The sequence below is a fragment of the Platichthys flesus genome, chromosome 9, assembly GCF_949316205.1.
Source record: "Platichthys flesus chromosome 9, fPlaFle2.1, whole genome shotgun sequence".
NCBI classification, from domain to species: Eukaryota; Metazoa; Chordata; class Actinopteri; order Pleuronectiformes; family Pleuronectidae; genus Platichthys; species Platichthys flesus.
In genome coordinates this window covers 19,258,257-19,271,404 of record NC_084953.1, presented here as the reverse complement: position 1 = coordinate 19,271,404, position 13,148 = coordinate 19,258,257, and the positions used below count along the sequence as shown (strand labels likewise).

The 13,148-nt window shown below is 42.4% G+C and overlaps 1 protein-coding gene across 2 annotated transcripts in view; it reads right to left on the bottom strand.

Annotated features, from left to right (window-relative positions):
- Positions 1 to 6,792: 6,792 nt before the first annotated feature.
- Positions 6,793 to 13,148, bottom strand: part of plpp3 (phospholipid phosphatase 3) — a 30,839-nt gene continuing 24,483 nt past the window's right edge. For both annotated transcript variants that reach the window (XM_062395355.1, XM_062395354.1), the window contains exon 7: positions 6,793 to 9,073. In XM_062395355.1, the coding sequence (XP_062251339.1) occupies positions 8,945 to 9,073 (129 nt within the window). In that variant the 3' untranslated portion in view covers positions 6,793 to 8,944. The remainder of the gene's footprint in view (positions 9,074 to 13,148) is intronic.

The following is a 13,148-nucleotide window of genomic DNA, read 5'->3' as shown; positions in this document are numbered from 1 at the left end:
CATTCATTGACAGTTATTGTTCAGACTCTCTGCAGGGACATTATCTTGTTGCTCTCCAGGCCTAAGAAATACCACAAACCACCATCTGGCTGAGGACAGTTTACGGCACTGTGCCACACCTCTGCTTCTTTAGCTGTGACAAGTGAACGTTAAATGTGCAGTGAAGATGGGGTCGGCCTATTCTCAGGCAGTTTTGACTCACCTCCTTTCACATTGTGCAGCATTGGCACACATCGACAGGAGGGGGGCTTCTAAAGGTAAGAGGTTTGTGGCAGGAGCCAATTCCTGCAACTCAGAATGTCAGACTTGTGGTCAGATAGCTTTGTTAGTTGGTCACAGACTAAAGAAACACACTCACACTCACACTCACACTCACACATACACACACACACACACACACACACACATACACATGCACATATACATACACTGTGGGACTGAGAGTGTGGGAATGGACACCCAATGCAGATCAGGTTTAACTGAGCTGAAAGTGTGAAATCTGCTGTGAAGGTCTGTCACCTCATTCCTGTCTGTTTCCCTCATCTGCTTCTGTCCCTCACCCTCCCTATCTATCTATCTATCTATCTATCTATCTATCTATCTATCTATCTATCTATCTATCTATCTATCTATCTATCTATCTATCTATCTATCTATCTATCTATCTATCTATCTATCTATCTATCTATCTATCCATCTATCTTTCAATCAATCATTTATAATCACATGTGTGCAGACATTCATTACAAAAAGGTTTTAACATCGTCCAGGGTGATTTGGGAAAATGTTTGACTTAGGCCTGAAGATACGTGCACATACAGACATGCATGTACTTTGTGATATATATATATATGTATATATATATATATATATATATATACATAAACCTGAACCAGATCTTAGTGGAAGATGAATGAGCTTTGAATCACTTTTTGTAACTTTGTCTCAACCCAGTTTCATTGCTCAACTCATGAAACCTTGCAGAACGTCTCCCACAGAGTAAGAAAAACTGATACCAGCACTGAATCATGAGCTTCACAATCAATAATTCCTGCTTTACTGTTTATGGGCAGATTACAGCATTTGACCTGAAAACGCACATATTCCAGTAAATTCCTCAGAGGTAACATCACAGCTTTACGAGTGTGATTGATGGGCCAAACGTCTGGAGCAGGCTCTCAGCTCGTTGTCAGCGAGGCAGATGCATGGTCCCTGAGTGCTGAGCTCAGAGCTGGCTCCCAGCAGGATGACACAACAGATACATGAACGATGTGCAGAGACACACGTTCACATGGATGACCTGTAAATCAGGCAGCGAGCCCTGGACCACTGCCTGCGAGCCTGAGTTCTGACTTCTAAAAATCACCCTGGGGCTGTTGGAGGATTTGTGTGTGTGTGTGTGTTGGTGTGTATGTATGTGTGTGTGTGTGTGTGTGTGTTTTCTGTGTGCATGTGGGACCAATATGTGTTTATCTGGGTTAGAGTGCCGTGTTGCGTGAGCAGGTGGAGCATGTGGACCATTTAATCAACTTTGGCTGTGTGACAGAATTTCCTCTGGCAGCCCTGAAGAGAAAAAATCCCCAGAGAAAGAAGAAAGGGAGAGACGCATGCCTAACTCCATTTTGTGCAAACAGAGGATCACAGAGGAGTGTGTCTCAGTCGTCTAACTCCATTTCCTCCCCACATCTTACTGCTCTCCTTCATCTTCTGTCCCCTTTTCTTCTCCCTCACTGCAAGGCTTCGTCTGCTCTGCAGGACCCAGACAGCTGATTCCCAGGAGTCCTCACTCGGCTTTCACTTCACTTCTGACTGCTTCAGTGGAGATGGTAAGTGTAAGTTTGTGTCAAATTATTTGCTAAATAAAGAAAACAAACCAAAACAACTTTTTTGTGAATGGGTCAAAAATCACATCCAGTAAAAAGTTCAGAGCAACCAGATCCCCATGCTCCTTTTTTTGACCTGTCAGTTTCTCAATATGGGCCAAGAGGGGACTGGTGGGAGGGGGTAGATGACTTTTCCATACAGGGAGTCACAGTAGTAAAGCTTTTATGTCATTCAAACATGGAAGAAGATTTAGGTTAGTGAGTAAAGCTGAGGCCGTAAGCACAAACCTGCCCAGAGTGGTTGGTAATAAGGTTTTAATGTGTAAGACATGCCGGGGGAAATATGTGGATGAAAGTAAAATGGGGAGCAAGAGAGTGGGAGGACACGGGGGCCATTTATGTGGAGATGACATAATCACCTGTTGCCCCCAAGAACAGCCAACATCTGCAAAATATATTAGCTTTCTATCCTTCACTCTACTTTCCCTCTTTTTTCCGTACAGCTCACCACCCGTGCGCAGACAGTATGTCACACAGGGATAATGTAGTTATGTGTGAAGTGGGCAATGAATTTTTATATTCATAAAGTCGTTACATTGCAGAGAACAAGACTCTCGAGCTGCACATCAAAAAGCTTTCAGGTTGATGCACTCAGTAGTTGTTAGGCTTCGAATGGGATGGTACAGTAAGTGAGGATATTTGCAGCTGCTTCGCTTCTTTGAAGACCTTTAAAGTGGATGATAAATCTGCAAGTTCAAAAAGACTTTTTATTAAAACTTTAAAGTATAAACATAAAGATGCTCCAGCATTAAATTATGCATGTGAAAGAACTACACTTAAAAACCTAGACCTTGAGTTTACAGCCAAGCTAGCAGGTTTGTAAGGCTGCACTTTTGCTTCAACTGACCAATCAGCATTTATTAAGAGGATGTTAGTGTGTTATGTTCAACATTATGAATTAGGGCCAATAAAAGAGGAAAAACTCTGGACTTTGACAAGATTGGGCAAGAAAATTGTCTATTCAGAAGAAAGCGCCACACAGACTTGGAGGAAGATTCCTCTTTAGTGGAGGAGGAAATGTTTGGTACGGTCGACTGTGAGGATATGGTTGGCTACATCTGCATCATATTAAAAGGGGTTTCGTAGTTTCAACAACAAGACTGGTTATCAAGATTTTGGATGTAGACACAGTGAAACTGACGTGCACAGGTTTTCCGAGATGCTTATCTCCCCCCAAAATTTGTTTTCCTTCATTCTCATAATCTATTATAACTTTTTTGTCATAACATTTTTGAATTTAGGATAACCAAAGTTGTAAGGGTTCATTCTATTGTAACCAGGAATATCTGCAATAATTTGAATTGCAATCCATTCAGTAGTTGTTGAGATATTTTAGTCTGGACCAAAGCTGAACCACAGATTTAGACACAGAGTCATGGGTAAAAAAATTCTCATGGTATACTTGCGATGGCTGTCCCTTTCTTATCTGCATATATTCTACACAGAAACATGAAACCTTCAAACTGGAGCATAACAAAATAGGTTAATCCATTCTCTGCCACAATTATCATGAGATGCATGTTTATATTTCAGGCTCACTAGATCGAGGGTTCATTCATAACCAAAAATCACCCAGATATGTCCCTCGCTGAGACAAAGACGCAGTGTTCTCATGCACGATCATCACCATGAAAACATGACATTAATCCCAGATATTAATCCTCCTGCTGCCTACACATGTGTCTATTCATCCAACAGCCCCCTTGTCCTTGTTTTTACCACTGATACCAATATATAATATCGTAGATTTATCAAAAAACTGGGTTAATACTTCAAATATATCTTTTTTTGATTAATTCAAAGGCTGCTCCATTTTCACGGCATGGGTATTAGGTGGTCGCAGAAGCTGTCAGTATTTTTCATTTCTCATTTTCACCTTTCTCTGAATTTTCTCCCTTATGTCTGGAAACACTTAAATCATGAATTGGAATTCAGACACAAACTTCTTAGTTCCTTTTCTTACTTTATTACGTATACACAGTCCCCCCCCCCCCCCCCCCCCCCCCATGTCCTGTGGGAGGGTCTTATTATGTCTACACACCTCATGTGTGCTGAAAACCTTCTAAACAGACACTGACATACTGTAAACAGTTCACTGCCGGGAGACACTGCTCCTATTTTGAGGGAAGTGCAAAGCCCTGGCCTCTTCCCTGGCTCAACTCTGGCTCTCCTCCGGCTCCTCCGGCTCTCCTCTTGCTCTCCTCTGGTCCATGCAGCCTTGTATGGCTCCCTGGACTGTGATGCAGAGAAAAGGCCCTCAGAGCTCCAGCCCTCCTGACAGCTCTCATGGAGGTGCCACCCACACCACAAGTCAGCCCCAGCCCAGCTCCTGCTCCTTCACTCTCTCTAACACACATACTGTACATACACACAGCCACCTACAGTAGCACTCTTGTTATGCAGTGATGCTTTTTATATCATGTGTGCCAGTAGGCTAAAACATAGTAAGAAAAGAACTCTGTTAGTCAGCCTTGTTGTGAATCACCAGTTGAGAGCCACTAACCACATTTACACATGCTAATTCACAGCCAGTGTCAAGTTAAACATAAACTGAAAATACTCCTTCACACTTTCATATTCTCACTCTTATTTGCTTCCAGTACATATAACATATGAGCAACCTGCTGCTCTGAGAGGAGTGTGATATTCATGTCCCTGTTGAGTCATTCAGATCATGGCATGTGGACATGTGTTATCAATCTTTTTGGGTCTCTTCTCGGAAAGGAAAGCTGTTTCACAGCAATTATACAGGAATCTCTAACAAAGTCCAGTGGAGCAGAACTGGGTTCACGTGCTGTTGCCACTTACCCTCTGACAAATTACTTTATTTTTCACATTCAAAGGTGGAGTTGGTTAGTTGCTTCTGAAACTCTTTTCATCGTATTATCTGAAATCCTCTTCACGTGCAGTGAATAAATGACGTCTCAAAAAAAAGTTGGTGTCTGTGATCCTCGCAGGACTGTAAACACGACCAAAGGTCATTTGCACCAAATAAACTGTTTGCTGTACCTGTCTGTCATTAACTGACCTGCCTGAGTTATCACTGTGCATGACTGGAGTCTTCACAAGCTGGAGAGACATACACCAATGAAACAGAGACATTGGTCAGAAGTTAGCAGGTCACAAAATAGTCGGCTTCTAGAAGTTTTCAGTCATTGCACGTTCATGTGTTGCGGGGTATCTTTGGTGAGAGGACTGGTGGGAGGGGGTGGGATGTATCAGTTTCATATTTTCAAAGTATAGCCTGCTTTTGAAGCTTTTCCAGGATTACCAACCCTAGCTTGGAGTGTATCAAAATGGTGTCTAATTCGCTGTTACTCACTGATGCTTCATTTTCTATTTGCACATGTGTATTATCGTGATCAATTTCTAATATAATTCCTTGAGTCATGGATGTGGTGAAAAACCACCTTGTTTTCTAACATGACCCCCGGAATAAGGGTCATGTGGGGGAACAAGGGTGGAGGAATTTCTTCTTTCCAACCAACTTGTGTCCAAACGTCGACATCACCAACACAGGCACAAGGTGTTCACATGGCAACAGTGCGTTTGAACTTGTGCATGGGTTTGGACGCTGGGATCAAGGAAACATGTGAGGTGATAAATGTGATGGACACTATGTGATGCTGAGGGACACACAGTGAAAGAGAGGTGCAGCAGTACAGACTGTGACGGCCTGGTGCCAGCTCTGCTCCACACTGCTGCTGCCAAACAAGACCACAACATGGGCCTCGCTCTGCTTCAGCAGCAGGCCCTCTACTATTACAGCCACGCATGGCTGACCCCAGGCCCACCAGCTGGTCACAGGCACCGTAAATCTCAGTTTGGTGCTGTGTTTTTTTTATTTCATTCTCTACAACTGACCTCAGACCAGCTGTACTGTCAATGTCAATATAACAGTGCACTTTACAGGATACTGATGGGAAACATGCATGCCACTATAATGATAATCAGTCAAATGATGACTGTAAATGACTGCTTCTACTCTATGACTCCACACAGCAAGGACCAGTCGTTCACTGCTATAGGAACTGTCTTACTGTCTTTCTTTTTTTCTCTGTGACGTTTCAGATTATATTTTACACATTATTAATATCTGGGGATTTCCATGTAGCTTTTGGATCAAACAATGTATTTTTGCAGTGTTTCTATGGGGTCTTAAAAGGCTAAACAGTGTAAAATTCAATAAACTAAAGTCTGTATTGTGTTAACTATTACATGGGTGTTAAATGTATTTAGGTAGGTCTTAACTATGTTGATGAGTAAAATAATCTACTTGTGTGGTGCTTTAAAATACGTTTTGAAGGTTTTGGAGGCATGCATAACTTTTCATGTCTCTGTACAGATAACTCGTACAAATATTAGAATGACGTCAAACTAAACTGATAACCTATAAATATCCATGGTGAGAATTTGTCACTGTACACTTTGTTGACTGTGGGAAAAATTATGTATACCTTTACTGTCTCTGCCTGTAGTTTGGGAGATAACAAGTCGTTTTGAGGGTTTTTCTCTACAAGGTTACTTCACATAATCGTGTCATATTCCTGAATTTCATTCGGATATTGGTCTTAAACCGTCCTTAAAATATCTTAAAGTATTCAATTTAATTAGTTGCAAATGAGAGAAACCCTGTTTTAAGTAAGGCGGTAAACAGCAGAGATTTTATAAAATATCTTAAAGTACTTAAATCATCTAGTATTCCTAAATACATTCCATCACTGACTTGAAGTCTTCCACTTACTGTGAACCTGAACCTAAATATTTATATATATTACTGTGCATGCGGAAAGCAAATGTTGTCCAGCAATTTAAATAGATAAATGTATAAATCCTCCACAAAGCCATTCAAAGTTAGTCTTGAAAAACCTTTAGTCAAAATGCAAAATGAAGTCAAAACAAACCAAAGTTGTGTTCATAGTGAGCTTTTTATTTAAAAGCACATGTATTAGAGCTAAGTACATTTTGCAGAAAAAAACAGCATTGCTACCATTTCTTTTGTACAAAAAACAAGACAATACAAAAATACTAATATTGAATTTTAATACAATTGTGGATGTATTTTTTTTGAATGCATATTACAGACATAACTATAACAATCTACAAAAGTTGTTTAGATACAAAAATCTGTCAATTGATGCTTTTGAAGCAGCATTTTGTAAAGAACACAGGTCTGTAATCATAGTGGATATATCTAAACATGTTAAACAAATATCTTACAGAGTTAATTTTAGTCACCTATACATTATTTATATATTTATAAAAAGAGAGTGAAACGGCTTTGTGAAGTGATAGGACGGACTATACGATGAGAAAGATGTGCAACATGGCGGAGTGTGTTGTTGGAGGAGGATGTCTGAGTAGGCTGAAAATAAAAAGGGCGTCTGTTTCTGGTTCTGTACAACTGTTAGTGATTATACGAGACAGGCTATAAACATACACGGTTAAAGATGAGAATAAAAACATTAGATCCACAGGTTTTTTTGATAACGTCCACCTGCTCGCTCGCTCTCTGACACACAGTGGCACACGCACAAAGACACACACACATAAACATAAACACACAGACTTGGCACAGCTGACAGTGTGTGTGTGAGTTTCATTCGACACACTGTTTATCAGGAGAGGGTTTCACAGGGCACAGCGCTCAAACATATTTACACACACAAACACAAGATGAACATGTACAAGTACAAGTGTACCCACACAAGCACTATAAAGGACACACACACACACACACACACACAAACACACACACACATTGACACACAAACATCCATTGCCAACGAGTGATAGGGTGGGTGAGAGGCCCCTCCCTGCCAGCGGGAAGAGCCCAACTCAACCCAAAATGTGCCAGCTTAGCTGTAAATCATCACCCTCTTTCTGCGGGGACAGACCACCCCCCCCTCCCTCTTCACTGTGCCCACCCATTCTCTCTCCCGTTCAGGAGGCTCAACAGACGGCCCCAGCACCAGAGAGAGGCATGGCACAGCCACGGCTCTCGTACAGGTGCTGGAGGGGGGCTGCTGTGGGATCTGTCTCCCTCCCTCCACAGAAAATATCCCTGCTTTACTACATCTAACCCTCAAGAAATGCAACATCCCGAGTTAAGGCTGCACTGACAGTCCGATCCTAAAAAAGCCTGACGTGCTGAATCAGGAGACAGAGACATGAGGTTGGAGGGCTCCACTTTCCAAACTTTTGAAAAGGAACTCCTCTTAAAGATGTTGTATGGGCCTAAAGAGATCAGTGTGTGATCTGTGCAGGGGCAGAGGAGTTACTGTTAATAAAGCCTCTTCATCCGGCCTGAGGGTGAAGTCTTGTTTGAGGACCACACTGGGCTCGGTTGGCTTTAAGGACTCAGTATTTCTGTCTCGTGGATATTCAGCATCGTCAAACCTTTCAGTCAGACATCTCAGGCAGCAAGTGGTGATAATGGACAATGGACTTAAAAACAGTGCTATAAGTTATACTTTTCTATAATGTTAATATTTCTATGCTGCTAGTTATTGCAGTAATATCCTTCCTGTAGCTAAGGAAGTTGTTGTCCAACGGCGTTCCGAGGCCACAGAGAGTTCAGAGAGGAGGCGTCGCTGAAATCTCCTCCCTCCCTGGGCAGGGGGTTTGTCTTTTTCTTTTTATCTTGTCTCTTTTCTTCATTTTCTTCATAAGTGTTTATACCTTCAGGTGGTTACACTTCTATCAAACCTCCGAGCCCTCAGCTCTGTCTGTCAAGTCATCAATTTCTTAATAAATTTTGTCTTCTAGCTTCCAATTCTTTTCAGGTTTTGCTCAAAAACAATGGGCTCAAATGTTGTTTAGTAGTTAACGTAAAAGTAAATAACAAGTCTGGATAGTGAGAGTGGACTCTGCTGTGCAATTCTCAAATCTGACACCCTAGTCCACAAAGTGCCTGGCCGGGCACTACAAAAAAGGGTGGAGGAGGAGGGTGCCATTTGAGAAGCAGCTACAGTCTCTCGTCGCTACATTCTACTGTCCGATGGGAGGCGAGCAGCGCTGTTATTGGCTCCTCGGTCACAGGAAAAGAGGTGCGGCCTCTCTCACACCATGTTGTGGTGATTGTTCCTCTCGATGATGTCGGACGAAGGCAGCAGCTCCTTCTTGATTGGCGAGGGTGGGGGCGTGGCCGGCTTTACCCTGTGCTTGAACAGGTCTGACACGTAGAACACCTGGTGGAGACACAGCGGAACAGCAAGGTCAGATGACGAACAAACAACAATAAAGATGTATTTAACTGCATTTGAGGACAGGTAATTGGTCACGCATGTGTCTGATTTGTGGTCTAAATGTAAATGTACCACAGCAGGAGAAAGAGAGGGCACAGTTGTAAATTGCACTGAGCATGTTAAACCTTTCTCATTTCATCACCTTGTAGAGACCCTTTCCCACTGGTCAACAAACCCACCAATAACCACTTGGCTTTTGCAATGTGAATGGATACAATCAGCATTCACTCGCGGGTCAAATTACTCAGTAGACTGGTTGTTATATGCTCCAGCTCCAATCTGCAGTGATAGAAGTGATTGTGATGTCTGAAATGATGCACAGGGGAAAAAACTAAAAGGTGAACTCCTCTACTGGTAAAGGGAAAGGAGTCATTCGCCTTAGAGGGGGGCGGCCCTGCTCTGATAGCTCGTTCAACCATCAGTGAACCACAAAAGAGGAATGGCTGGTGGTTGCCTAGAAATAGCAACTTAACAATGTTCCTTGGAGGAACAGACTGGCCAAGCTGGAGTATAAAGCTTGTATCATTAAAATGAAATAAATTGTTGAAGATCCTGAGGTCGCACTGTGGGCAAGCGTTAGTGACTTGACCTTGAGTTGGGAGACCATGAGCAGTGGAGAGATATGTCCCCTCTAACGCTGATTGAAGATCAGACGCGCCCGGCACATTCTCTGCGCCACCATCTGCTTTAATGTCCATGAAGGCAGAAGGGTATTGCAACAGTTCTTTTATGAACTGTGAGCTGGTGACAACATGCTGTGGTGAGAAACTCTAGCCGACTTCTCTCCAAGCTACATTGGGCAATTTTAATTTAGTAAAACTGAGTAATCTGGCTGAAGGAAGTGTTCTTAGTGCAGCTCATTTTAAAATGACAAACACATCCAGTGAACCCTCTCTAATCCTTTATTAAATGACGCCCTGGGTGAATTCCCCTTCTACATCGCTGATGTCAGTCTGCCCTGCACGGCCGGTCAATGACGCAAAAGAGAGCGAAGAAAAGGCTGAGATCCCGATGACATCATCACACAGGAAAATGGGCAGGAGCAGACAGGAAGTGGGACCATGGAAACTACTGTCGACTGTAATAGTGAAATCCCCGTTTCCACTTACAGAGGGTCTGGGGTCCCTCTTAAGCAGTAGTGGCTTCAACAGAAAAGCTTTGCCCTCCGAGACAAAGAGGAAAGATGCTGCCATTAGATCATGTAGGCTGCTACTGCACAGTTCAGGGTTCATTTTTGGTTTCCTGGGAAAACGTCTTGTATAGTCAGTGATCTATTTCTATAACAAAGACTGTCTCATTCCCAGTGGGGGCTCAGCACAAACACAATCTCTTCTATTACAGCTTGACATTTACTGATTATAAAATGACCTTTATTGCTGACCTCTAACTGACATCACATGTACATATAGCACACAGCTGCCTTCATGCTTATCAATGGGCTCATTGTTTGTGCAGTCATTAGTTTGTGTAGCATGTTTGTTACGTCATATATGGTATATTGTATAAGATATAATTATGGGAGTGCGGAAAGATATGAGGTGGAGTCATATCTATGAGAGTCACCCAAGTTGTCATGGGAAACATTCTGCGCTCATTTCCCAAGCGGATGCTCTGCCGCCAATCACAACGGGCCCTGTTTTTTGGGTCACCCAACCGCTAAATGCCCCGGCGGAGCGCTTATCGTGACACACCACTTCCTGCATGCAATACACACACTCACACACACACACACACACACACACACACACACACATTCACACACACACAAACACAAACACACACTCTCTCTCTCCTGTCCTATTATGTTGAGTGATGCCAACTCAGCAGAAAAACACAGCACAAAGGCTTGTATGTACATACAACACTGTTGCAGAAGTTCCCGTATGTGTGTTGCAGGTAGCTTTGCGTTCACCTCATGCCCAGTTCATCAAAACCAGCTCAGCTTTAAGACTGAAGATCGAGCTGCTCTACATCATGTGAAGTCTCCATCTGCATCTCTTCTTTTTATGGTATTGATCATTGACTCAATGTAGGAGAGCCTCCGTCACTGTGTCCAGTTCAAGTATCTCTATGCTCCACCTGCTGATTTGTTCTCTTCATCAAATCACGCTCACATTGAGCCAAACCCCTTCAATGTGTCAAACTTTAAAATCTCTCCTCATCATTTACCTAGTTATTGTTCATTACAGCGATCACTAAGTGACACACCTACACAACTACACCATCCCTCATCACCATCTCCAGGCTCCAGGGGGATTCATCTTGTTCATAGGACTGCTTCAATGGTATTCCTGTTGTGGTCTTTTTGCCAAAGTGTATTATTTTTGTTTAACTTTATTATATATATATTATTTTATTATTATTATAATTTCTTATTTGATTCTCTATATGTCGCTTCTGCCGCCTAATTATGCATTTGAGGATGTTACACAGCTGAGACTGACTTTGTAAGACATCAAAAGGATTTGGGATGAATGTAGGAATATTTGCATTCATGTTTGAAATAGGAAGGCTTCCTTTTTTTTCAAATGCTGCAGAATGTGGGTGTGTGCGTGCGTGCAGGTGTATTTGTAACAATTAAAATGACACGTCTGACACATAAAGTAGCTGAGTCACGCAGGAAGTGGGCGCTTTGCAGCAGCAGAGAATGTCTATAAAAAAACACGTACAGAACCTCTTTTGTAAGTCAAAGAGTAAAAAATGGATCTGCTTGCACGCACATGAAACCAACTATGAATATATATGCAGTCTAACCACACAATATTCCGAATTTGCATCAATGTAAGTGGAAAGATGTAGCTCTGAAAATGTTGATGCGTTCACTGTGTGATTCTGGGACACAGTTGGCTAACAAGTGTCACAGAATGTAATCTGTGGGTGCACATAAGTTATAAAAACAACTGTGTGAGTAAATTTAGAGACTCCAGTTGTCTGTGGATTGATGAAGATGACTTCCTGTCACTACACACAAGTTCACAGACACTGCTGCAATGTGCACTTAAAGTGTTTGAACCAAAGTGGGTGGGAGACAGCATATTCTCATCTTCCTCTCATTTTAAAGCCTGACCCCACTCCTCTCCATTGTGACAATGACCCTTGAAAAACAAATGAGCGCCGCACCAGCTTTCTCTCTGTGACAGCTGCTTCCTACAGGTTTTCCGTCCTCTCGACCTTTATTACGACACGTGTTAAAAACTAGGTCACTGTGTCTGATAGGAAGTGCCAGGTAGGACCTATATATGGACAACTTCCTCTTGTGGTGAGCCCCATTCTCTGTCTTGTACGTTTGGTCCAGAGGGTTTCTCTCAAGACAGACGCTCACTGACATAGACTTCAAGTCTGCATGTGTCAGACTCGGACACAAGTGGATGTAGCTTCAAGCATTGAAAGATGAAGTTGATGTGAAGTGCCTAAAAGTGCAACACCTCAGAGATCCAGCAGGGGCTTCTCAAATCAAGTCAAAACATGTTAGGAGTAAAACAGCTGTAGTTTTATGGGCATGTCGGTTTGTTTGACACACAGACGTCATGTATGATTGACAGGTAGCTGTTCAGACGGTGCAGAATGAAGAGTGATTGAGATGTGGACAGGCCACAGGATTTAATGCAGCAACTTACGATGAACTACTTACAACAAAGGCTACAAATCTGTCATCTAATAAGCCTCTACATGAATGTGGCCTTACTCAGTGGGGGATACATTAGGATTAAAGAATTAACATTAGCCTGCAGAACCCTACAATAGCAGACACAATAAAGTCATTGCACGACACACTTCTCTCGGGCAATTGCTGAAATGTGTTTGGACAGGAAGGCACTTTTCCACAAGGCCACATTACTCATCATGTGATATTCCGAGCAACTGTTCACAACTACACACTTGGGACTGATGTGCAAATCCTCTAATGTGTCCCATTGTTCTTCCAATCAGAATTTTTGAATCGATGACAAGCACGCTTCCAGTGTTTGGAGACTTTCTTGTGTGTACTAGACTCAGGCAGGATCAATGGACCAGATTA